The sequence below is a fragment of the Leuresthes tenuis genome, unplaced genomic scaffold, assembly GCF_036924035.1.
Source record: "Leuresthes tenuis unplaced genomic scaffold, fLeuTen1.0.hap1 SCAF_23, whole genome shotgun sequence".
NCBI lineage: Eukaryota > Metazoa > Chordata > Actinopteri > Atheriniformes > Atherinopsidae > Leuresthes > Leuresthes tenuis.
In genome coordinates, this window is record NW_027325377.1 from 4426549 (window position 1) to 4453522 (window position 26974).

The following is a 26974-nucleotide window of genomic DNA, read 5'->3' on the forward strand; positions in this document are numbered from 1 at the left end:
TGCTGTAATTATAGGATCATATTTGACAAAATTGGATGGAAAAACTGCTTAAACAAGCTTTTCCCATTGCTGCAATAAAGTTTCCATCCAAATTAAAAAGAAATGCATTGCTTTCCACTGAGCACTAGGGGGCACAGTTTTTATATCACATGAAAATACGCAGCAAGTCCTCGCAATTTATTCAACCATCAAGGTAATTTACCCATAGCCTTAAATACAACTCATTATGGCGTCCTTAAATCTACCACCCCCACAAGCGACTGGCGGAAAATGCATAGTAATTTGTTTATGAATGGGGAAGGGACGCAAGATCAATACCAACATACGATAACTGCTTTTTCACGTCTGAGTTAAGTTCAGTTCATAACGCAGCACTTCATTAAATTCTGTTTAGACGATAACAGTACTTGGTTTGGCTTAAAAATATTCTGTTCTGGTTGCTTTGTTAACAAACAAAACACGTGACTGCAAAACTTTGTCACTTCCTGGTTGGCTTTAGGCAGTAACATCACTTGCTTAGGGTAAGAAATCAAAAATACATTGTCAGGATCACAAAACAATTATAGCTGGGGCTGAAATCCATTCTTACAACGTCGCCGTCAGCTTCGTCCACGCCAACTGCTGCTTTCACAACCACGAGCAGTCGTATAGTTTTTGAATATGATTATTAGTCATGTCAGTTACTTCCTGCACTGTAAATTAAAATCCATTTGAATTTAACTGGATAGACGCTCGAGTTCTATGCAGCGCTTTTTTTTATTAAAATAGTGTATGCATAACATGTACAACAGAAGACCAGACTGATCCGAGGCCGTTCAGAATGAATAAATCAATCAATTGAAGGATAATATAGCACGCTGAGAAATTATTTATCCAGTACAACCAAATTTGAAAAACAGCACGATTACGTAATTAAAGTGTTGTGTTTAAAGTGGAAAAATGAAAATTGTTGGCCTCTGGCATGCTCGGTATGAAAAGTATGCATTAATTTTTTCTCCCCCTTCCTGCCCAGTCTGACCTTCATTCGTCATATCTATATTTCCCATGGCTGTTATGATAGGCCCAGCTTTTAATTGAATCCTGGTTTTATTTGAGGATACACAATGTATAATGTAATATGAATATGAATATGAATATGAAATGTAAAAGATAGATGTGGTTACTTTATGTTAAAGGTGAAGCCTCAAAGCATCTCTGCACCCTAATGGACTCCCATTTTAAATAGTGATATGAGGTGGATAGGAAAAATAAAGAATAATTTCGAAGGTCGAAGTTTTCAAAATTGTTGGCCCAACAGTGCAAAAGTCTGACTGGATTTGTTGGAATAATGTCATGATATAAATCATAGAGTTTGTAGTTTGTCATGAGTTACAGACGAATTGACAGATCAAGAGCCGAAGTGAGGTTAAGATCTTACAGTGAAATGATTTAAACAGCTGAATCTTTACATGAGAAAATAAAAAAAATAAAACTCAAGCCAAAAAAAGGTTTGGAGCTTTAAAGATTCAGTCCAAATTTGTTAAATGAGTTTTAATGAGTTGCATTGCTGTACCCACCAAGATGTTACTGTTCATTAGGTCTTCATTGCCATGTCTACCCTCATCCAAAGTGACTGAGCAACAGGAAAATGTCACTCTGTAATGTGTTTAAAGGATTCATGAACAGAGCTGCTGCTGTTCAGTACAAACATTTTTACCAACTCAATCATTCTGACTGTGAATAAAACTTCATGTCAAGAGAACAATACAATTGGCTTTAGCTTAATCCAATTATAAAGCAGGGGTTTGGCTCTCATTTGGAATTGAAGATATGTTCCTGATACTAAGTACAAAAACACCAATATCTTACATTCAAGTTTAAGAACTGAAGAGAAAAGTTGTGGTCATAGCTTTTTATGTTTCTGTATTTATCAGACGCTTTTATCCAAAGCGACTTACAAATGAAGATATAACAGCTATATAAAAAGCTAACTATAAACTACATCGAAGGAACCCACGAGTCCGACTCTGTCAGAGGTGACAGAGTAGAGATAGGGTGCAGGCATAGAAGGAAGTGCAGAAAGGTAAAGGGCAAAGATAGAGGGGGTAGGTAAGTAGGTAAGTGCTGGGATAGGAGATGCTCTCTGAAGAGCTGAGTTTTCAAGAGTTTCTTGAAGATAGACAGGATTTGGATTTGATTTTTTTTTTTTTATCCATTGAACAATGGTTTAAATCAGGCTTATATTTTGTATTAAGCTTATCTTTTGTTTCATTGAATGCCAGCCTAAGTTTTAAGTAGCCACCATCAGCTGTTACAAGGAGCAGAATAAACTCAATCTTGTAAAATGTTGCCAGTACGGTAAATGAAATCCAATTTTCTCTCCCAGTCAATATTAACATAGATAGCATTTTGGCACAAGCTGAGCTGAGATTCACCTTCAATCAGATCTTTGTTTTCACCAGCAGTGGTCCTATATTCTCTGGCAGCTGCTGGTCAGATCAATTCTAGATCAATACGGCAGCTGCTGGACCAACAGAGATCGATCACAAAACAACAACCCTGCTAGTTAAAGTTAAATGCAGCAGCCGAGAGAAACCTGGTTACTCTCGACTTTGTGAGTAACTTGATTTCTTTTGTCTCAGAGCGAGGGGTTTAACTGAATAACGAGGTCGGGTTTCTCTGAGAGCAATGAGGTCAGGTGGATTTATCAAAATTAATCCTGAAAAAAAGAGTATCACTTCAGCCAAATAGCAAGTTATTTATCAAATTTGGACTTGCACTTAGATAAAATAATGAAATAAAAAAAATTTCTTTTACCATTTAAAAATGTCAAACTGGGTTTACAAATGTCTCGATCTGAGGACTAACTAGCAAAGCAAAAAGACGCACAAACACTCCTGTTTTTTTTTCCAAAGACAATTATATTCGGGAAATGGAGCTTCTAAATGTCAGCCTCACAGCAAAGTGTTCTGGGGCTGTTCAAATTGTCCCCTGCCAAGGAGTGTGTGTTTGTGTACAAAGCTCTGTTAGCTTAAGGATTAGCTTGATGCAGCGGTGCGGCTAATGCTAACACACACATGCTCTACTGTGAGCTCTGCTTAATATCCAGAGTTTCAATAAACCCCTGGCTGGACTTAAATGCTTAACGGCTGGGAAGTGGAGAATTAATAAACACTTACACAGTGTTTAAGCTTAAAATTGATCTGTAGTCAAGTTGTGAAAAGTGGAGTTTGATTTTGCAGTGACTGTCATCTCCCAGTGAAACTGTAATGCTGGATCATTCCAGTCTCTGCTGCAGCAGCTAACTGACCTGCTGGTTGTCAGTCTGCTGCTCACATGAAACATCACATCATATAGGGTGACCAGATGCCTCAGCAGCAGGGGGTGGGGTGCTGGGTAAAAGTAAAATGCAATAGTTGATCAATCTATGATTGTCCTGGAGTGAATACATGGCATCCAGCATGTAGTTTGTGCATGTAAAGATTCTGTCCTAGTTTTATTTACTTCGATGAGTTTCTATATTCTGCCCAGTTACAGAAAGTTAAACACGAAGCCAAAGTAGGGTACTGCAACATTAAGGTGACCAGATTTGAGTTTGAGGACACCGCAGCGGCGGTGTTGGGTAGAGAGATGTGGTGTGTTGCATGCGGCACCACGATCATAGGAATGCATACAAATGAGTCCAACAACATAAAACAACAACTTCTGTCCGAAGATTGAATAAATTGTAGTTGTTGTGGCATTCAGCCCACTCTCAGTGTGGTGCTTTAATGCATTCTAAGAAGTGTTAATTCTTTTTATTCAATGTTTGTCCCTTTATAAAGCTGTAACAATAGGAAATATCCATCCATCCGTTTTCTATACCGTCAATCCGTTAATCGGGTAGCGGGGGGGCTGGAGCCTATCCCAGCAGTCATCGGGCGAAAGGCGGGGTACACCCTGGACAGGTCGCCAGTCCATCACAGCAATAGGAAATATATAAAAATTAAAACCTATGCCTTTAAATGGCCACAAATTAAAATAAGAAAATGAATAAACTGGCCATTGCTTCCCATACAACAATAACATGGGTTATTTTTTCTGTAGTTCGTCCTTGAATTTACATTTTCAGGATTTTCTAGTTGCGAATACCGGCGCCATGTGCAGTCGTAAGCAGAGAAACTGGTGCTTTGAGCTGTCATTGGAGCTCATCAGAAGGTGATCGGCCAATGATGGCAATTCTCTATAGTCGTAGACACTGCAAGAAGGTGGGACATAAAGAGAGACCCTGTCACTGTCGCCCCTACCCTGCTCCCTTCCACCTGATCCATGCTGTACAGCTATGAGAAGAGCGACTGTATAACAGTAAGTTAAGAGTATGGGGAGCGAAACACAGCGCAAATCTGATGTAAACATATTTGAGGCTGAGATAAAGCAAAATCCTGGACGATTTTGAAATTTTTAGCTCTCAAAAAGAGGACATGTTGGGGTGAAAGAGGGACAGCTGGTCACCCTACATCATGATCAATATTCTGCTAATGTATGGAAAAGTATAGAAGGCAGGACCTCTTACATACATATTTTGCAGTACAGATGCTCTTCAAATATAGTACTGTGCAGTGTTGCATCATTTATTTCTTTTTTGTTATATTTTGCTACCAAGCAGCCAGACTTTCTTGCAATCTTTGAAAGTGTTCTTGAGCAGTAGTTCTGCAGGCTTTCTGACTGTCTTTCAGAGTTGTTCTTTAGATATTAGCTGCCTTTTCACTCATTTTCACAATGCGTTATACGCATTTAAAAAAACAAAACAACAAAAATGCACAGAGAATAAGTCAAAGCAGTGATTCCTACATTGACTTTTATTTTACTGCAGACATGAACCAAAGATATTTCATGTTCTTTCGTAACATTGATTTAACTTATTAATGTACAACCTTTTTTTTAGCTAACAGCTTCGTGAATGAAGATGACACCAACTTCTAAGGAGTTATTGCGTTTGAAAAGGTTAACATTTTTCTTACAACATTACTTTAGTTGAATGCTTTCTAGTTGAATGTTTGCGTGATGCTATGTTTGGGGTTAAGTAGCCTCCAAACAGAGGGCTGCCACAGCAGAGTTGTTTCAGTAGGCTTCAGACAAGGGCCACTGTGCTTCAAATAGGTCTCTCTCATGCATCTTAATAAGACCTAAGCAATTGTTAGAATAAAGAAATGGAGAACACAGCATGAAATATCCAGTGTTCTGTCCAGTTAACGTTCATCCTGACTGACTCAGTCTAGATTTCCCTCATCATTTTCGTATTAATTGCCCTTTTTTAAAAGATGGTCATTGTCCTGATGCTGGTCCATATTGGGATGGGTCATTGTGCAGATATGTTGAAATGTTAGTTTCACGCTTGGGATCCTTTCTCTTGTACAGAAACTCAGAATTCTTTTTTTTGTCATATCAGAGATCTTGTGAGGAACTTTTCATGACTCTGTTTTGCAGCTGACTTTAGCTAACGAGGAGGGGAATTACAGTTAATGAGGAATGTTGCGACAGCTAATGAGGCTGGGTTTAACTGGGAACAGAGATGTTCTAAGATAGATGGTTTATAAAGAGACTACACTCTAATCAAGGACAGAGAGAAGCTGATTGGTTAAACACGTCTACCCCACCTGTCTGCTCTTCATCCCCAGCTCCACTCTCTGGCTCTGCTGTCTGATCTCTCCCTCCTTCAAACTGATAGAGTAATCCGATGTTGAGATGAGATGTTTCAGATCAATACTGTGCTCACCCACTCTGCAGCCTGTGTGTCAGAGGGTAGCCTATCTAACATGGCCGTCAGCTGAAGCAACTTAATAAATGCATTCATTCTCTGAGCCTTTAAAAACACACACACAAACACACACAGCGTAGGAGGGTGATGGAGGTCTCCACAAACACCATATTGTCTTTTCACCTGAGTGGGACCTACAACTCTGTGGCCGCATGGATCACATCTTCTGTCCACTTTAGCTCCGAGTAATATTCTGACAGATATTGAAGAGATTTCAATGAAATTATATAGTTATTCACGTTCCATAGAAAATGGAAATGAGCCACTCACCTGCAATCCCCTGACTTTATCTACAGTAGTTTCTCAAGGTTTGGTTTCAGGGCATGATTGTATTTATTTTGATAAACTAAAGGCCAAACTATCCAAAACAGGTAGTCTTAAGAGTCTAGGGCACCAAAGTATTAAAAGGTTCAGAGTAAGTGTTAGAAAAGCTGCATGCGACAACGTTAAGGCCACTGATGTCGCTGTGAAATTATCTTCATTTTTATGGTCTGTTACATGAAGACTCCAAAGCCACACAAATTCTATTTCCACCATATAATGTGGTTTCAATAGATATTTTTCACAAACTGACACAATTTCCCAAAGGCTTAATGGAATGTCCCTGCTATACTGTCAGCAAAATGCCGCAGAAATGCAGTGCAATGTCTCCTTTTTCAAAAGTGCTGTGAACCACTTGAGCACACTATTTGAGGCCCTTTTAAGATCAGCAGTACAGCTTCGCATAGCGACACAAACTTAATTCTCAATTACCCTTAAAAGCTGTTATTACCATATGAGAGTAAACCGTACCGAGTCTGAGAACTGAGACTACACACCAAATTGATGGGAAAAATACTTGAATTGGTCATTTTATTCTGAAATACTTGAAGTAACTTTAGCAATTTCTTTAAATCTTTGGCTCCCCCTACAGCTGAGGGATGTAACACCACTGTCATAAAAACAAATCTCCATTTGAGCCCTGCATATATACAGCCATACACATGAATCTGTTGACACCACAAAGATGCCATTCAAAGCAAAAAGGTCTGGTATGGTGCTGGCATCTCAGCCTCGGGCGCTCCAGGGCGGTTTCAGACCATAACAAAAGGCAGTGTGCTTTAAAACGAGTCGGAAGCACATAGTCTTAAGGTTCACTAACCTCTCTGGTGTTGCTTTAAATTCTTGCCTGGAGTTGGGCAGCATGGTCATGGACATTTGGTACCGATCCCTCTTTTAGTCGCAAAGTCATTGTAGGTCTTTGAACTGGCTCAAGTTGGGTCCTTCTTCCTCGATCACATATTATACCTCAAACTGTAGATTTCTCTGTCAATCCATTTTTCCGTTTTAAATGTTTTCTGAGGGACATTTCTTAGAATTTCACTTAGAAAACAAAAATAAAAAAAAAGAATCTTCTTGGACTTTCTAACTTCTGACTTCTGAATAAATAAATCCAAATGCCAACCAGGAGTCAGGTTTTCTCATTTAATTCTACTCTCTCTTGGTGCTGTGATGTAACACTTAGCTTATTTTCAGATCCAGGTGGCCCCAAACAACACAACCAGGGTGTTGAGTTTGTAGTCACCCAAATGTGTCCTCAAATACAGAAAAAGTTGTTTTGTAACGTATTAAAATATCTCTTTTAAGACAATTATGTGCTAAATTCAGACTTCGTCAAGTGCCAACAGGCATACTAAAGTGCAGTTATGGTAAATGTTTTCGTGTAACATAAAAGTACTGGTTAGCTTTCAAGTGAGTGCAGTGAAGAGTTCAAGTGCAGCTTACTGAGAAGAGTGTGATTATGTGATCAAATTGTGCCGCTCCCTGCTGTGTGGAAGCCGACAGATAGGATACATTTCCATGTAGGAAAACAAGCTGCTCATTAGAGATCAATCAAACAAAAAAAGAGCCTCAAAATACTGAGTGACTTCTCAGTACTTTGTGGTGCGTTTTCTTTTCATTTTTTTTTTTACTAAGTAGCGTAGTGTGAACATTACCAGTATTTAAAACCGCAATTTAAGATTGTCTTTGACCTCCAACCCCCAAAAGCTGCTGTCATGGCAACAGGAAAAAGTGGTAGTAACCGCAGATATGGGCCAATGAAATTTTTTGAGTGATTTTTTTTTTTTCCAGAGGGTCACCTCTGTTGTTCATTTTCAATACATTAGAGAGATGCCATGAAACCATATGGACTCAGTCATCCAGTGTGTCGAATTGATGTTTTAAAGTGAAGTGACATGACCCCATCAGTAGCTTACATTTACCAGGAAATTGTATTGCCCAAACAACACAAGCGGTTGTGATTTCTGAACATGACTGAAAAGCAAGTGAAAGAGTGAATGAAAAAAAGGAAGTGTAAGTATAGCTGCACCGATATGATCATTACATCAGGGTACCATCAAAAAGCACACCTTTGCTGCTGTCAGACACCGGGGTCTTTGATCAGACTGCAATATCTTACACCATGAGTCAGAAAAAGAGTTGGAGAATACATGTGAGTTTGACCTTCATTTTCCAGCATTTTTTCACCTGCAGTTATCAGTTTCAGTTGGAAACCTAAGACCCCGGTGAACATAATCAACCTGTTCTCGTACACTTGGAGAAAATTAATGCCAGTTTCCAGGGAGCATTATAGATGTTAGTAAAGCTTGTTGGAGCTTTTTCATGACCGCATTTCTAAGCTCACAGTAAGCAACCCCCTGCAGCCCTGTCTATACCATCATGCAAAGCTTTTGACATGGTGGATCACATATCAGTAAAGAAAAAACTTAAAGTAACACTGGAGAAGTTTGCCAACTTTAAAACTATGTGCTCCCGCATGCTGACCTTATGCACATTCCTTATGACCTGAAACTATGCTGGGGCATCTGACGGGGCTGAGATACTGCAGTTCACGGCTGGTTTCCAGCCCTGCACCTCACAAAATGTCAAGAGATTGCAAAACAAAACGGTGAGCTTCTGATGGCGTCTTTGTGGCCTCTTCAACATTCTTGTGGATGGCTGTACATGTGCTGGGCTCACTCTGGAGATTTAACAGTGGTATTGCATCCAACAACTGTAGTAAAACATCCCTGCTGTTACCTTAACACCTAGGACTGCCTGGACGTGGTGTTTGGCCGTTTGAAAATTCCCAACCAGATGCCAGAATCTGCAGGTACTGCAGGGTGTAACTCGTAGTTACATTAGGTGAGGGGACAACAGTTTAAAAAAATATGGTATGAGACACATATTTCCAGAAAATCCTGGTTCTGTTCTGAGGCCTCTTCCCAGTTGGACCTGTCCAAAACCCTCTCCTAGGAGGCATCTGGAAGGCATTCTGACCAAACTGCGTCAGCTCTCTTCTTTCGATGTGGAATGGCGACTCCACTCTGAGCCTTGAGCATCTCACCCTATTCCTAAGGGTGAGCCCACACACCCTTTGGATGAAGCTCATTGTAGTCGCTTGTATTTGCAGTCTCATTTTTTCTGTGACTGCCCACAGCTCGTGACCATAGATGGAGGTTGAGTGTAGATCGACAGCTTTGCGCTCTCTTCGCCACTGCAGACTGTTACAGATGTTGCCCCAATTCGCTTGTCGATCTGCTCTGTTCCCCCACTCATAGAAAAAAAAAGACAGATACTTAAACCTCTCCCCTTGAGGCAGTCCAGAGTGAGAGATCCACCTTTTTCTGACTGAGGACCAAGACCTCAGTTTCAGGCTAAACCCTCTCATGTCCTTTCATGTTTTTCCTGATTATTTTCTACTTGAACAGTCTTAAAATGTTTCTGACGCCAATTTCCACTTTGATTCCTATGTACAAACTTAGGAAAGTATATACAAAAAGTAAATACAACATCAAAGCTCCAGAGTCTTTTGGCTTTCGCCACATTTTAGGGCTTTGAATCCGTGTCTTATAAAACAGACACTTAAGAATTCTAATTATTAATTCTCTTTCATGCCTCATAAAAAACTGAGAGTTTAATCTTCTGAAACAAGTCTTTTCCTTTGAGACCAAAAAGAGACTGGTCACCACCACTTTTATGCCCATTCTGGTGCATTTTTACATTGCTTACATGGAGACGTTGTGGAGACGCTTGCAACACAGCTTTCATTGCATTCAGGCATTTCAGTTGATGCTCTAAAGAACGTTGCAAGGTGTCAAACTGCTTATGAGATCTTCATTTTCTTGATGCATTAATTCGTTTTTTTGCTTTTCATGTGGATGAAATAGAGGCTAATTTGGAGGATTTCTACATATAATCGAGGTTCTATGTCCGTATAAGAGGATTTATTCTTTTTTTACCCGCACTGCTCTTTCTAAAAACATCCTCTGATAAGTCTGCCCTCTACCAGTACTCCATCTTTTCAGTTTTAAAGGAAATGATGCAGATCTGCACCCACATTTAATTGGTTCTTCCTTTCACCGTGCTCCACCACTTTCATGAAATTCATCGTGGTAGTTTTTTTGCATAATCTTGCTGCCTTAAAGGATGGCTATCAGGATTTTCAGTAAAATGGCTCCATACATGTTCAAATGTTGCAAGTCAAAACTGTGATGTCAAACGTATGATCGACTCATGTGGCTGCACTTTAAAATCTGATTCCTTGATGGTGGTTCCCTGATTTTGTGTTCAGTTTCATACAAACTTTCTTTTTGCTGACCACCAGCAATCTCAGGAAAATAGAAACTGTATGAAGGCAGCCTTATCATCTAAAGACACTGGAGATGGTTGTGGACTTCAGGAAGAACTCAGACTCAGCTACCCCCATCACCCTCTGTGACTCCACAACACTGTGGAGTCTTTCCGCTTCCTGGGAACCATCATCTCCCAGGAACTGAAGTGGGAGATGAACATCGGCTCCCTCATCAAGAAAGCCCAGCAGAGGAAGCACTTCCTGCGGCAGCTGAAAAAATTCTACCTGCCAAGGACAGTGATGGTGCACTTCTACTCCTCCATCACTCCATCACCATCCTCACCTCTTCCATCACCATCTGGTGCGCTGCTGCCACCAAGGACAGGGCAGACTGCAGCGTGTCATTCGGTCTGCAGAGAAGGTGATTGGCTGCAGTCTTCCATCTCTCCAGGACCTGTACGCCTCCAGGACTCTGAGGCGTGCAGGGAAGATTGTGGCTGATCCCTCGCACCCCGGTCATTATTTCAGACACTCCCTTCTACTCCCCTCTGGCAGGAGGCTGCGGTCCATCAGGACCAAAACCTCATGCCATAAGAACAGCTTCTTCCCATCCGCTACGAGCCTTATCAACAAGGCCCAGAGCCCCCATTTACACTGACTCTCTCTCCCTCCCCCCTCCAGACCTTCTGCATTACATTAACGCAGGTCTATTGTGTATATATATCCAGATTCTGTATATATATATATATATATATATATATATATATATATATATAATGTCTGCACCAACTACCAACTACATCAAGTCAAATTCCTTCGTAATAAATGTGCTTCTGATTCTGATTTCTGATCTCCTATCTCCTTGCCTCCTCCATCCTCAGTCTCTAAATAAAACTGAAATCTGACTAAACTCCATCAGTAACTTATTTTACACCACAGATGATGAATCAGCCTCTTCCGCGGCTTCCTGTGTAAGATTATAGCAGTAATACACTCTGCAGTCCTTTCAATGTGAAAGCGGTGAATTGCAATTTGAGACATCGCTTAAAGAGTTCCCTGTGTCCACTACGGTGTGTGTGTGTGTTTGAGATGGATACAGAAAAAACACACACACACTCACAGAAAAGCCCCTGACTCAACAGTTTCCTCTTCACTCACATCTCTGAATCTAAATGAGGTGTGTTTGTGTGTGTGTATATTCTAAAAAGTGTCATTCACATTTCTGCCCTCCTCTTCTGTGTTAAGATATTGGCAGACATTACGAGAGGAAATTATGCCATTTGTATTTCCCAAAGTGTTCAGGGGAAGTGAAATGTTGCTGCATGAATTCAAGTGTGTGCGCGCGTGTGTGTGTGTGTGTGTGTATTTCATGTGTCCTTCTCGTCCATTGTGACGCTGTCATTTTGTTTGTCAATCAGGATTACTGTTACAACAAGCGTTACCTTGGCAGCAGTGACTGTTGGCAGTATGTCCCGTTGGGTGTGTACGTGTAAATACTGTGCTTTTATGTAGAAGTGTGTGTGTGTGTGTGTGTGTGTGTGTGTGTGTGTGTGTTACAGACTCATCCTCCTCTCTAATAGATACTCTCTTTATCTCATCCCTCTCAGGCTTTCTCCATTATTCTCTCCCTCTCCCTCTGTCAGTCTGCCTGGCTTTCTCTCTGTTTATTATTCTGTTTTTACCTCCTCTTTCTCCTCCTCCTCCTCCTCGAGTCTTTTCTTCCTTTCACCTCATCTGCGTTTATTGTCGTCTCTTCACAGCTCATTTCAATTTCTTTTTCCTCTCTGCTTCTGTTGTCTACCTCTTCCTCCACCCTACTTCCATCTCACCTTCCTTTGCTTCTCTTCCTCACCTTTTTATTCTCTTTTCACCTCTGTATCTACCATTCTTTTCCTAGTCCCTCTCCTTTCCTTTATATTCTCCTTTTTTATCCTCTTCAGCCCAGTGGTTCCCTCCTTTACTACTCTCACTCTTCCTATGTCACTCTTTTTCCTCCTCACACTCCTCTTTTACCAAATGCAGCATTTTCTTATTTTTCTCTTCTTTCTTCCTCCTCAGTCCAGTGCCTCCACTCTTCTTCTACTCTTTTTTTCTCCTTGTGAATCCTTGCAGCTGAAAAATGGAAGTTGCCAGTAACCCCTTCACCCTCCTCTTCATCATCTTTCCCCTTGTTTGTGCTCCTTCCATTTTTTAAAATCTTTTTTTGTATTTGCACTTGATTCCTCTCCTCTTCCTCTTCTAATGCCTCTTCCATCTCGTTCTTCTCCTTTCACCTGTATTCCCATCTCCTCGTACTTCATCCTCCTTTCTCATTTTTCTTTGGAGTAAATAGAATGGCGTGATAACAAAGTTTGGAGAGAGATTATTTCTTTGAGTTTTACCTTCTTCCTGTGTCAGTCAGGTGAGTGGCAGACGGACATAACGGCACTTCGATATGAAAACATTCAGCTCAGCTGACAGGAAACGGAGGCAAACAAAGTCTTCTCATGTTTAACATGGATTTTCTTTGTGTGGAAGCTGCTTTTCAAACTGTAAACTCAAACACTTTCAAATTGTCTTCCCATAAAAACTTCAGCCTGCAGGCGGTCGCTCTGTCGGCTCTGACTTCAGACGATTATCCTTTAACCCCTTGAACTCTGACTCCAGCTTAAATTTCCCTTTTTGGTACGTGCTAAAAGTTCAAAGACTAAAACAAAATCCAGCTTTATGACAGCATCACATATTCCAGATGGATTTACTCCAAGGCTTCAGCTCAGAAAGCTGAAACCTGAGCTTTGAAGCCAGAGACAGAAAGCTGATTTCAAGACAAACGTTAATATGAAGAACTGAATTAAGGGTCATTTCATGGGTGATTTAAGGCAACAGCAATTCTGCCTCCCAAACCACATTTAGACGTCGTTTTGTGTCTGAACCAAACTGAAGCAGTTTGGGGTTATAACGTGTAATGTGAAGCAAAGATTTGTCAGCTGGACTCCCGTATCTATGTTGATGCAGGGAACACTGCTTTGTTATGAAGACTCAGCAGGAGGAGTTGTGGTCATCTGATCCTTCCACCAGGGCATTTGGAGGCCAGTTGGATGTGTAGATGACCTCCACTCATAGATCTATGAAGAAAAGAGAGCACCTTTTTCCCTGCAAAATGGGAGAGTGTACCATGGGGAAGAACTGGGATTGATGCTTTCAACGTATCCATGGCTACAAGGATCCTTAACCCTCACACAAACAAATTGAAGTTTTGGATCCTTAAGTAAGGTATTAGCGACCTGGTTCTTTTTTAAAACTGCTGTGAAATTCCGCAAAGATGCCATCTTAGGTGTTTGATGCAGGGGTACATCAAACACCTAAGATGGCATCTTTGCAGAGGACATAACTCTGCAGCGTTAGAGGGGCAGTCGTCTGCGTGTGCTGCATCAAAGATCTTCTATTCAGGAAGGGAAACCAAAAACTGATGGATGACACATAAACAATGGAGAGTTTGCATGATGTTGGTTCATTATTTGTTCAGCTTTGAGAAACAACCATTGTTTTAGCTGTTAGGAGTGTTTTAATCTTTTCAGACTACTCAAAAAACCTGAGTTTTCCGAAGCATTTAAGCTCCATGCATCAAAATACAACAGAGCTCATTCCCTGTGCTGAACTGTCAATCAGAGCGATCTATCTCACTGACGGGCCAAAAACCCTTCAAAGTTTTGAATCTGGTGCGAAAACAATGTTTACATGGTTTGATAGAGCCAACAGTGTGGGGCATGAAAAGTTTGGGGTGTTGGGTTTAGTGACCATGTGTAGACAACAGCCAAAGTATTGCTGTATGCAAAGACCTGCGTTTAAAAGAACACATCATGATATTTTACTAACCCGAATCCAAACCAAATCCCAGAATCACGCCAGATGACTAAAGGAGACGTTACTGAGGGGAAGATGGCTCGTTTATACATGGACAACAGAAGCAAAGGAGCGTTGACAGGGAATTCCACATTTGTTTTGGTGGATTTACTCCTTTTTTCAGCCAACTAAGACATGTTCACAAGGTCAGTGTCTCACTGATTGAACTGAATATAAGTTGAAGGTTGAAGGTATTTGTAGAAAGCCGTTTAACTCTGATGGATGAAATGAGTTGTATTTGAAGACATCGTTTACCCTGGTTTTAACATGTCACTTGGAAAGTCAAAAAATTGGCATGTATAAACTTTATACTGCCAGCAAAAAGCTTCTAGGACATTTTAATGGGAGCAGCTTTGTAGATATTAATGTAAAATGACAAATTGCTCCCACTTCAGTGGCGCTCATGCAGAAATAGTCAGGCAGCACTGGAGGATGACTAGTCCCTCTGCTCTGTGCAGTGCTCTGGATGGAGCTCACTGCAGAGGCAAGGCGGTGAGATGTACTGTCCTGTGAGGGAGTGTTGCCATAATTATTGCATTATTCTGTTATGTTTTCAGTTCAGTGGCTCATGTTTCTGTACCTCTGTCAGGATAAAGCTATAGAATGATAACTGTACAGTCGACCTGTTCTCACTCCTGACCCATCACACACCCATAAAAGGTCACTTTTGGACATGTAAGGCTTCTCGAGCTGGTAACGTGTTCACTGCAGTGTGTCGCTTTCGCAATATGGAAAATGATGACAAAGCTTTTTACAAGGAAAAATGCATTTTGTGTGTTCTAATGCCCAACTATTATGATTTCCTCATGTTAACAAAGTATGTTTAATGCGTCTTAAGCATAATAAGCATAAATTATAATAAAAAAAAGAGCGAAAAGCTGTGGTTTCAAGGCTGAACATCTGGAAGGCTAGACATCTGTCCCCTGTCACCCTCCTTATGTCATCTGTGCTACGTGTTGATAACCCAGAATTATAGGAGGATGTCTTCCTGCCGGAGGATAACTGGCAGTTTCAGGAAGTGATGGTAAAGGGTACCTGAAGGGCTCTTAACCAAGTGTCAGTATGTGACGAGTTGGGAATGAGGATATGTTGGTACAGCAACACGTTTTTAACAGCTTTTTTCAAGTGAGAGTCGCCTTCATATATGCATCACAGGTGATGGATTTCATGTTTTGGTGGACTGGATGTGATGGGAGCTGACGTTCGGACAGGCCCGGTTGGAAGAGAATATGTTTAAGAACTAATGTTGAATGTAAAGTTCCCCCTTAATGCCATTTTGCTGGAGCTCCCTTGTTGCATGTTGGACCTAAAGTCGGCAAACACCAGGGTCAGCGGTGTTGAGATAAAAACCGCAGCAGACGTTTTTGGGATGCTTGAATGTGAAGGTGATGTAGTGTAAATGTGCTCCAGCAGTGGCACTTTGGTGCCGGTTTTATGTTTGCTTCTGTCTCCTCCTCCATGTGATGCGTAATTTCGATGATGCTGGAGAGCTGAAATGTCTGCGTTTATCCCAAACACATCAGATATTTTCCTCTGAAAGACGCACAGTGTTGCATCAATGTCTTTTTTTGTGTAATTTGTGCACGAGTCATACTCACTGAGGCGCTGGCCTTAACCGTAATGATAGCTTTATATCTAAGGCGCTCAGGGAGAAGATCACAGCTGGTAATGTGGATAAACAGATTGCCTCGATATCTTGTTTTGTTGTCATTTTTTTGCATCTCCAATAACATTTTATTTCTCTTTGGAGCCCCAGTGTGTGATTGTGACTGAGAACACAACATCTTTGGATCCAGACAGTTTTTACATTTGTGTCTCTTTTGTTAATAACATCATTCAGAATATCTGAAGAGTCGGCACTGATTTGAAATACATCCAGTGAATTAGACCAATTTGAGTTTTGGTTGACACGAACAAATCAAGTCGAATGCTTGTGGCATCATTTTGCTCAACCAAATTACGAGCAGCTGTGGTGGAAAAGGGCTTCAACAGATGTCATTTTTCCTCTCCGCCTGCCTCAAAAAAACCCATTTTCCCCCTGTGGAGATGATGACTGTTTGGATTCACACAGGTATCAGATGTATTGACACAGACCTGAGATCTGAAGAGAGAGAGGGGTCAAAGAAAGAGATAAAATGGGAAATTGAAAGCCGAAAGAGAAAGAGCTGGAAGAAATTAGAAAAAGGGAAGAAAAAATAGTATTTCAGGGAAAGAAAAGAAAAGATAAAATGAAGAACAAGAGGATTTCCAGAGAAGGAGGGACAGTCACAGAAAGGAACCCTGCCTTGGTCTAGTTAGACTAATAAATGAATAATTCAGGGTCTTGGTGAGTTGGCCCAGGAGGTCCTCTGATTGGAAGCGAGATTATAACTTTTACATGAGATCTATCATGTTGCTTTTACAGATGAAGAAGCAATGGCACTGCGGGGACCTCCGCTTACATTGTGCTGCAGCCATCATCGCTGTGTTAGGTCGGTGTCATAGAGGTGTAAAACCTCAGCTGGATACCGCTGAGCAACTGACCCATGAGCTTCAATTTCTACTTTTTATTTTTCTGTGAGAGTTCATTCATTTGTGCCCCCGTTAAACTGCTTTTTGCTCATTTAACACCACTTTGTGGAGGGTGAGATCGGTAACGTCTAGTTGCTTTAAATGACATTCTTCTCTTTTTCAAAGGTTTATGTTCATTAGTACACTTTCTGCCTGTCAACTGTTTCAGTTTGTTGCAGTTTTACACATAACCCTGAAACAAACTCGTTTTTGTTTGAGCGCTTGATGTTTGTGGATGAACGTTATAGAAGCTGTCTGATGGATATTTTTGCCTCTGAACCAGACCCGGCAAGCTTTATTTACTTCTCATGTTACACTTGATTAACTAGCTTAATACTTGGCATACAGACATGTTGGTTTCCCAGATTGGCGTGAAAATAGAACGATCTCTCTTACAATACATGAAAAGGTATTGTGGAATGTAATGAGCTGAAATCTCATGCCAGCAACTTTAAAAGGGAAAATTAATACATTTTGTTGTTGTTGACTCGCACGTTCTCTCAATTAAGTATAAATATGAAGAAATCCACTTTTGGGTTTCATTCTTCAGGGAAAACGTAAATCTTCAGTGTTTTTCAATTTGTTTTTTATCATCTTCATGTTCATTGTTTACCTTCTGCAAATGTAGAAGTTCTGTACGGTTTAACTTTGCTGGTGTCCTCCGGTGAAAACCTCTGGTAACGCAGAATGATGCGCCTTATATGCTGGCGACAGCCGATTTTTCTCGACCTCTGGGTTCATAGAATCCTTCAACTCAGAAATGAAAAGCTAAAAAGTTTAAAAGCTAACATTATGCTCGTAAGATTCCAGGTTGACAATCTGCAAATGTAATTTTACAGAACAGTTAGCAATAAGAAAAAGTAGCCTTTTCACCATGTCGCCAAATCAACATCAAGAGGGAATGATTATTCATAAACTGTCGGCTGCAGCAAGAAGCAGCTACACGACCGGCAGATGGATTTCCCCAGATCACGTTGAGTGAGCCATCTCTTTGTGTTCCTATAATTAGTTATTACAGACTGTAAGGCTACCAGGATAGCTTTCTGGCTAATAGATTAATTGAACTGTACTGTATTTATGTAAAATGTAGTGATTAAAAACGTAGCCCTTTTTAACAACCTGCATATCCACGCCTACATTTGCTGCATTTTCTGCTAATCCTTTCTAGACCAGAATGATCCCATTCAATGGTCTGTGCTAACTGCCAACAGATTTACTGGAGCTGTGTCAGAGTATTCCCCTTATTAACCAGTGTCACTCAAATGCCTGGCCCCCCTTCAGCAGGCTTGGATGATCCACAGAGAGTCGAAAGGATGAGGTTCAGCTGAATGTCAAGAAACCGCCATCACTGTCACAAGGAAAATGAGCTGGCATTAAGAAATAATCAGCAGTGAATAGAAATCATTCAATAAACCTCTGCAGAAGCTGCAGTGTGAAGCAGGGCTGGAGTTTAACTTTATTACTCCGTTAATTCATCACTAAAGTGTGCAGCTTTATTTACTACAGTTCCACTGTGGATGCACATGAGGATTTCCTCTCTGTCCACATTAACACGAAGCCTCTCGACTTCTCCTGGGCTGCTTCCAGTTTGGTTGACGTCTCTCTCACTGATGACATGATTTACTTATTCAATTGCTGTTTTAAAAGCTTCAATTAACTATGAACAAACTAAAACATACACGAAAGCTGCGTGGACACAAGCTTTTTTTCTCTGATCGGAACATAGGGAGGATTCACTCCGGGAATCCTCCTGATTAGCCAGGCCTCGCTCTTTTTTTAAACACCCACATGATTTGCTTTTCCCTGGTGAGGAAAGAGGAGTTTTGGCTTGATCTGACCCTTGGTGTTGCCATGATTACTTTCTCTTTGACTGAATTATGTCTTGATTCATGATCACCACCTGAGCCCAGCATCCAGTTGAGCTCGGCACTGATACAGGTCACATTAGGGCTAGAGGCGGCACTAATTTGAGTCATTTGAGATTTTGAAGTCCACGCTCGTCTGTTTTTGTAATCACTGAAAAATATCTTTTCTTCAGGTTTCTGTTTTTATTTCTTGCAATAAAGTTTATGTTCTGTTTTCTTTTCACGCAGCTACCTGGCAGTGACTCAGTTCAGTCCGATTCACGCCCGGAAGGCCTTCCCCTGCTTTGATGAGCCCATCTACAAAGCCACATTCTCCTTGACCCTCCGACACGACCTGCAGTACACCTCACTGTCCAACATGCCTGTTGAAAGCAGCTCGCTGGCAGACGAGGACGGCTGGCTGACCAATCGTTTCGCTCGAACGCCACGCATGTCCACGTACTACCTGGCCTGGGCCGTGTGCAACTTCACCTACAGAGAGACGCAGACCGACAGTGGCGTGACGGTCAGTACAGACCTTTTGATGCAGTTTTAGCCACTTTGAGAATATAAAACATCTTTTTAGGGCTCAATCTTTTCTTAGACATCTTACACAGATGAAGAAGTTTTACATCTAAAAGCATACTCACCATAGGTGAGATAAACTATCAAAGATGTTGATGGGAAACCAAGCCAGTCTAAAGGTAAATGCCTCATACAAACACCAACTTAATATCTGATCAGAGATTCAGTGACTTGTGGTGTGTGGAGGATGGTCGATGTGTAGATGGTGCAGGAACAACTCTGCTGACACAGACTTGATCGAACACAGAAACCTTTTATCAGGTCTGTATCAGAATTACAAGGTGATGCATCAAATCTGGAGAGATCTTAAAGCCCAGAAGTCCTCTGCAGTCCCTCCCGCGCCGTGGCTGCTTCTCCCTTATACAGGGTAAACCTGCCCATGTCTGATAACCCTGTTTGTGCTGCATGTCCCTGCGTACTATCTGGAGCTCTGAACCTTAAGTAAAGTCAGATGAGTCCAATTCATTTGACACTACAGACTTTTTCAGAACTCCTATGATCTTCCTCTCATTAGCTTAGAAACAATGCTGTTTTGGTTTTATTTGAAACACTCCAGCATGACTTTATACGATGTTGTGGATTCTGTCAGCTTCTTCTCCTCTGTCACTTCTGCTTTGCTCTCTTTGGGACTCCTGTTTGTCTTCAGGCAGAGAGGGAAAACTCTGTGATGAAACCCGTGTGGATGCGGCACGAAACACACAGGCTTGTTCTCTCATGATCTCTAACTGCGTTTCATATCAATCAGTCTTCGTCTCTGTGGTTAGAACACGAAATATGAGCTGCAGTCATTATCATCAGACAATAATTGACATAATTAAGCTCTGATTGGGGAATAATAGTTTTACATTTCAAGTCACCATGAGAAAACAAATGACAGCAATTGAGTAACTGTTTTAATTTAGCATAATTAAGGTGGTTTGCAAGTGTTGTCATTGGGTGTTCACCAAAACAATGTACATCGCTGCAAACTTGCTGGCATTCTGCAGATTTAGTTTTGATACATTGCATTTAAATGAGAGCAGAGCCTGACCTCCTGCCTGATCTGTACCATGCAAACATTCTTGCAGGAGTCATATCTGGTGGTTTGCCTCATTTACAGTCTTGTTTCAGCACTTTTGGCTGCTGTCCCTTTTAAAGAAGCTAAATGTGAGAACTCAATCTTGTCTTCAGATAATGGGGTGCTCTTGAGAGCACAGTATATCATCTTGATAAAATGACTTAGTAAACTTGTCCCGGGAAAACAAAGCTTAATATCTTCAGGTACTGCCATAATTAAATTGTCACGTCAGGACTTGTGGCTTAAAGTCCCACATGAGCAACACTTGTCTGTAGATAATCTGTATTTCGAAACTTCTATGGTCTACCTCTGGATATAGCAGTTTAATGTCTGCAGATGACATAATTAAGTATATAACGTTTGTTATCTCAGGGTGACACAGTAATTAAGATGGGAACTAAAGATATCAGCTTGCTATCCTGTGATAAAAGATAATTAACTTGCTTCCTGACAGGCTGTCATGGTTTCATTACTTCCTTTTTTCTCATTTGGCTGTGTGAGGCCACCTGAATGTGACGTGAGGGCAGATCTGTCAAGGGCTGACAAATGTACATACAGGTTGCTCTTTTCATTTAAAGTCTGTGGCTTCCTATGACAAAAGGAACCCAATCCTTCCCCAGCCAAGGTTTGAACCATAGCAAATGCCATGTGTCTGAAATGGTGCAGGAAAGAGTCTTGATATGTCCAAAGCTCCTTCCACAGCTTTATAATGGTTTCACTCCCATTTTTATTTTTATCCATTGTTGAGGATTGCTGCTTTTACAACATATTTACGAGTTATGTTACAGAATGACTTTCTGATTAAAAAATAACACATTTACAGTGGTTTGTCCATGTTGGTCGTATTTTCCAAAAGTTGTGCAACCTACTTTACATCGAGCTTTGAACGCAGCATTGTGGGTAAGTTCCTGCAGAGTGACAGTTTTAGTCTAACTAAAGCTTGGTATTGCTGCTTCAGGATACTCGTACAGCGGACCTTCTGCTCCTCAGTCTTGCCCTCTGTGCTGGGAAAATGTGGTAAGACAGCAGGTCTTTTTGACAGATTTGAAGTCGGAGCCCTTCGCAGCTGAAAAATGCTTAATTAAATTAACACTGCCATAGTTTTAAGTCCTGAAAACAACAATTTTTTTTACTTCTACCTGAAGTAGAATGTAAATTCCATCTCCTGTAGCAGCTCTACTTCAATAGTGTTTTTCTTTTCTGCTTTTATAGCAAAGCTCTCTCATATCAAACAGTTTTTAACATGGATGTGAAGAGATTCATTCTTGAGTTGATTGTTGAGAAATCACCCAAGCAGTAACACCCTCAATATGGCCAATAAATGACTGGATATTGCCTAGAAAAGCATTGCTTTTCACGTGAGACGTCAAGTTGAAGTAGTGGAATCCACACAGTTTTAAACCATCTGAATGGATTTCTGTTGTACAAAACAATATAACTTCAGTACGATAAATATGAGTTTAAGTTAAATACCTATACTATATAACCTGAAGATGTAAACTGGTTTATGCGTTGTCTCTTTGCTTTTAAGGTCCTCAATTCAGGACTAATTTGGGAAGTTTAGGAACTCTCACGAGGGTTTCTTTGGACAGATGTTCTGATGTTTTAACCAAGGAGTTTGGAAGCACTGAGGCTGAGGCAGTCATTGTTAGTGGAGATTATATTTTAATGTTGTGCACAGGATCGTACAGTTTGCATGCTAAAGATGTATGATGAAGCTAGTTCCTTTTTTTTATACCTAAATGAACACGTCAGTCGTCTGGTTCTGTTTTTCAACACATGGTTTCTTCAAAGGTCTCTTAGGCTCTCTTGTGGTTGGCTGAGATATGAACACATCTTAGGTACATACCATATATCTCAACATTAGACGGCATTAATCAGGGCGGGTTTCTACTATCAGGCTTGATTATGTAGTCAGAAAACAACTGGTACATTGTAGCCTGCGTTGGTTGTTCTGCTGCTTTCAATATCACTGAACAAAATGTACATCTTTTTTACTTATGAAATAAAGATAGATGATTCTATCAGGGTCCCTAGAATTAAAGTCACCCCAGCCTATGATCATTGTGGTCAGATGTGTGCTGCAGTTTTTTATTGGTGCTCATGGAAACACTCCACCCAAGTCATGATGCCTGGCAGTAGTGCCCCACTGGTGTGTGTCTGACACACGTTAATGTTCCCGTTTTAGGGTTCCCATCATGTTGTGTGAATGCTGCTCTGCATAAAACCAGGGATACACTCCCATCGAACTATGGATGGTGACACCACTACTTTTTAGAGATGTGGACAAGCATACCCATTACAGGATTTCTGGGTCGTCTGGGCAGCTACTTTAAAGGCAACTGTGCAGTTTTAGCCAGGGATAAGTTCACAGCAAGCCACACTATGCCACAGACATCTGGTGATCTGTAAGCATTACATTACCATACTGTAACTGTCTTATTTGTGTATCAACATGTTCACTTAAGGGTTGTAAGTCCTCCTGGATTTCCTTGCGTGCTGCATCTTTCTCGCATGGTCATGGTTTGAGATGAGGCTTCTGCTGCCATTTTCATCTTTGATTGACCTGTGTGGCTTATATGTATCTACATTTTGTTAAATTGGCACTATTAAAATGAGCTATTACCAGGTTCTTTCTTTTTAGAGTGAAACATTGGGCCTCATGCAAGAACCGTTCATACGAACAGATTTGTTCTTAAGTCTTAAGAGTTATTTAAGAGAATTTGCGCATTCACAAATGTTTTCGTATTTTAAGTTTTCTTTCAGGTAGGAACAGAATTTCCGAGTGATCCAGACCTATCGTAGGAGTTTGATAAAATAATCCGCTGTTATTCGAATCAAGTTTGCTTGACTAATGGATTGTATATTTAATTGCTTTGAAGCAATTGTAGATAAATATACATATTATTCCCCATGATTATGCTGACATTATTCTGTTTGACTTAAATTATACACTAATTGAATTGAGTTAATTTGACTCTACATATAACAAGGCCGATGCCTTGGCTGGACTGCTGAGCATAATCGGATGCGCCTTGATGCCATTTTCAGGACTCAACACTTCCTGGCACAGGAGAGAGGAAGCGTAGCCTTATATGGTATTATCCTTGTGCATGTGCACTTAAATACGCACGGGTGGCTTTCATCATTTACGCAGGTCGTTAAAGTTAAGAGCGTTTGTTGAATCTGACGTGGCATGTTCGTACGAGACCTTAAGAAAAAAGTGAGAGAAATTTAGAATAAAAATACGAAAATGTTCTCGCATGAGGCCCAATGTCTTTATCCTTGATTTCTTAGTGGATTTATGGGTGTTTTTGAAAAGTCGTAATGAAGGTAAGTCTATTTCGTGCCGAGTCTTGAATTTGTGTGTTATCTCTGTGTTTAGATTTCATTTAATTATGACACTGAAGAGAACTGAGATCTTTGAGTAATTGCAACAATCATGCTGTAAGAGTTTTAAAGCACTTTCCTTATCCCAATTTCCCTGCTGAGCATGATGATAAACAGAACAAATCTCTTCCTAAGTGCACCGCAGTTTTATAGCTTCATTTTTAAAATGATTTGGGTACAGAATCGGCCTATTTAAAGCACCTGGACCAGATTTGGGCCAGGGTTGCCACCCAAAGACGGACCAAAGGCAGTTTTATTCAGCTTTGGTTTTTCCATCTTGGCTTCTTATACGTCATCACGTCTGTTTTAATTCTGATTTGAAAGTCAAAACTGTCCACTGCTGCTTTCACCTGATACCTCATCATAACACTTAAATCAGAAATATGCACATGCACGAATCCAACCTCTTTTACAAGGACAAATACACACACGACCTTGTTTCTTGTCCTCTTCCTCTTCTTTCAATCCTCCGATCATCTCTCCATCAGCGTAATTACAACTCATCCATCTCATCTGCCAGGAACTCAAGGACAGCACTCCAACACACATACACTATCCTTGTCTTCTTGTTACTGAATGATAATTGTGGTGAAATGCTGTTTTAATGACAAATCATATATGGGTCATTTATAACCATCACCATCCTCCAACGCTGTGTTAGTGTAGTGATATTGGGCTGGAATCAGTCAGGCTTGTGAGTCTTTGGCTTTGTAAAGAATAGATTAATCTTTATTTTTGTCCGCTTCATATTTTGCCCTCCAAAAATCACAACAATAAACTCCATTATCTCACATTTATGAAAGGCGAATGAAAGAAAACGAAGGCCATGTGTGGACTGCGGGCTACTTGGAGGTACCGTCACGGATGTTGGAAGGTTGCATCCTTTAGCCACGGTGCCAGCTTGTTGCCCAGGGAGAACTGGAACCTCTCTCCTGGAGGAGGACCACCTGGAAGGGGTGAGGACCTACAGTCCAGAGGTTGGCTCGGAGCCTCTGGGCCTTGCCACAGCCCTCCAGCTGTGGAACGTGATTAAATGAGCGTTCTTGACTCCACAGTTGGTCACTGTCCTTTCAGAGAGCCACATGGAAAGTTGGAGAAGAACGCAAGTCACGTTCTTTCATGCTGAAGTCTCCATGTTTGACTGGGTCTGTCTCCTGATTGCCTGCCTGTATGTTAGGCCGTACATTGGCCCTTTCTCATCACATGGTGTGGCTCGGCTTAATTTGACTGCTCATTTTTTTGGTTTCCATACGTTAGTAACACCTCACATCTGATACTTATTTGTGTTAAACTGGCCAAAGTTCCTGATTTGTTAGAATCTCCTCCTGTGGGTGTAACAAGGTCTTTGCAGCAAATGAAACTCTAAAACACATAAATAGGCTTGCTGTGAAAAGAACACCTTTGTCCTAAAATCCATGCAGTCTGCAGTGGAAACAAGGTTAATCAGGTAGAGCCAAGCAATATCATGTAATACTTAGATCTCCATGTCAGCTGGTTCGGTATTTAACTGCATATGCAGTTTGTATGAGCTTCTCCAAAGCAGATTCAATGTTTTCTTTTAAATTCAGCTGTGATTGTAACAAAAAAAAAAGATTCTTACACTTGTTCAGGAATCTCATCACATCAGGTTTAGTTTATCTTATGAAAATTGTGCCATCAGGATGATATTTACTTGGATTCCCAGGAGGCATCATCTGTTTGAATTTCAGCAGCTCTTAATGGAACTCCTCATAAATTAAACGGCTCAGTATAATTGATTTGATTTGGAGCTGAGTTTTTAGGTTCAGTAACATCAGGATTTACTGACTCATATTTATAAGACTGTTATTTACTCTCCACTTTATAAAGAGCACAATGGATGTATTTAAACAAACTCCCCAAGTGTTTTTTAGTCCAGGCTTGTTCATTTTGGCCTCACAGTTGTGGAGCTGTTGCAGACTGAACAGGGTATGATTTTCTCAAGTGGGAAATTTCTAAAGAACAACTGGAGGCTGAAGGGGATGAACCAAGCAGGGCAAAAGAAACCAGAACAATAATGGTTAAAAGTGAGATGGTTTCTGCTCAGTGGATATTGTCTTGTCATCAGAGGCATAGTGTACTATCAGCACAGCTGGATGCCAAAGAAATAAGGTTATAGATAAACACTCACGGCAGAAGAGGGCTTAGATGAAACAACCACACAAAGCTTGATGCTGTAAAACAGGAACAAAATGACAAAAGCCTGTGATGTACTGTGTGTGTAGGCTTATGGACCTGCAAGGTTGTTCAGTTTCTAAACAAATATGAACTAAAATGTCATCTGATTTTCTTAAGTCTTAAAAGTAGACAGGCCGGTCTTTTGTTCATTGAATGAAATTGTTCAGTATTGCATGTTCCTGAGTCCACCATCAGGAGAACACTGAACAACATCTGAACACACTGCACACCATGCTGAGATATGCCAGGTTTTCAGCTAATAGCTCTTTGGGAATCACCTTGTTGCTGCAGAAATCCTATTTTCTGTCTGTCAAACTGTGTTTTCTTTGCTGTTTTTCGTAGATGCAACTAAAGAAATGGGAACAAATGATGTGTCTTTGTGACAGGCTGCTGGTAACAAAGTGTCTAAAGATCCAGTTTAAAATGGCTTCTTTGCGAAGTTGTCTGTTCTGTGTCGACACAACACTGGTTCACCCCTTGAGTTAGGAGCCTTTTTCTGCCTGAATGATATATAAGACAGTATTAAGAAAAAACACATTCCTCTCAAAATGGTCAGGTACAAGAACTGGATAGAAAATGAGTAAAAAGCAGAAAATGTCCTTCAGAAAGCCTGGAAAACTATTGCTCAAGGCCACTTTAAATGATTAGAAGAAAGATTGACTGCTTGGAAGACAAACATAAAGAAATAGGGACTAAGTATTTTTGGCAATTTTGTTAAATTGTGTTATCTTTGTCTGCTTTTAGGGCTGAATTTTGATGCTGCATCATGTCAGCGCGTCTCACCAGAGATCTTGTTAATAGAAACAGTTTTGTACTTCAAATCGTGGAGATGCCAGAGTATTTTCTTTCGGGCAGCATTCACAAGACATGATGTGAATAGCAAAGTTTGAATAGTAAAATGTGTAAGCTGTAACATGTATTTTTCCAACCCTAACCACGTAGCTGTACGTTAAACTTTTATCCCAGCCACTTGTGAGTGAGAGTGTGGTAGGAGGTATATAAATACGACGACTGGAAAATGTTGTGCAGGATAAGTCTGAAACTGGTGATCCTTTGCATGAAAGTACATGAATTTGGACCTTCTCCTCTCCCCTCCTTTG

At 40.7% G+C, this 26974-nt stretch overlaps 1 protein-coding gene across 1 annotated transcript in view; it reads left to right on the forward strand.

Annotated features, from left to right (window-relative positions):
- The window catches only part of LOC140283197 (thyrotropin-releasing hormone-degrading ectoenzyme-like), a 225578-nt gene that overhangs the window by 13533 nt on the left and 185071 nt on the right, over positions 1-26974 (forward strand). Inside the window, exon 3 of the mRNA XM_072377909.1 lies at positions 18896-19172. Within this exon, the coding sequence (XP_072234010.1) occupies positions 18896-19172 (277 nt within the window). The remainder of the gene's footprint in view (positions 1-18895; positions 19173-26974) is intronic.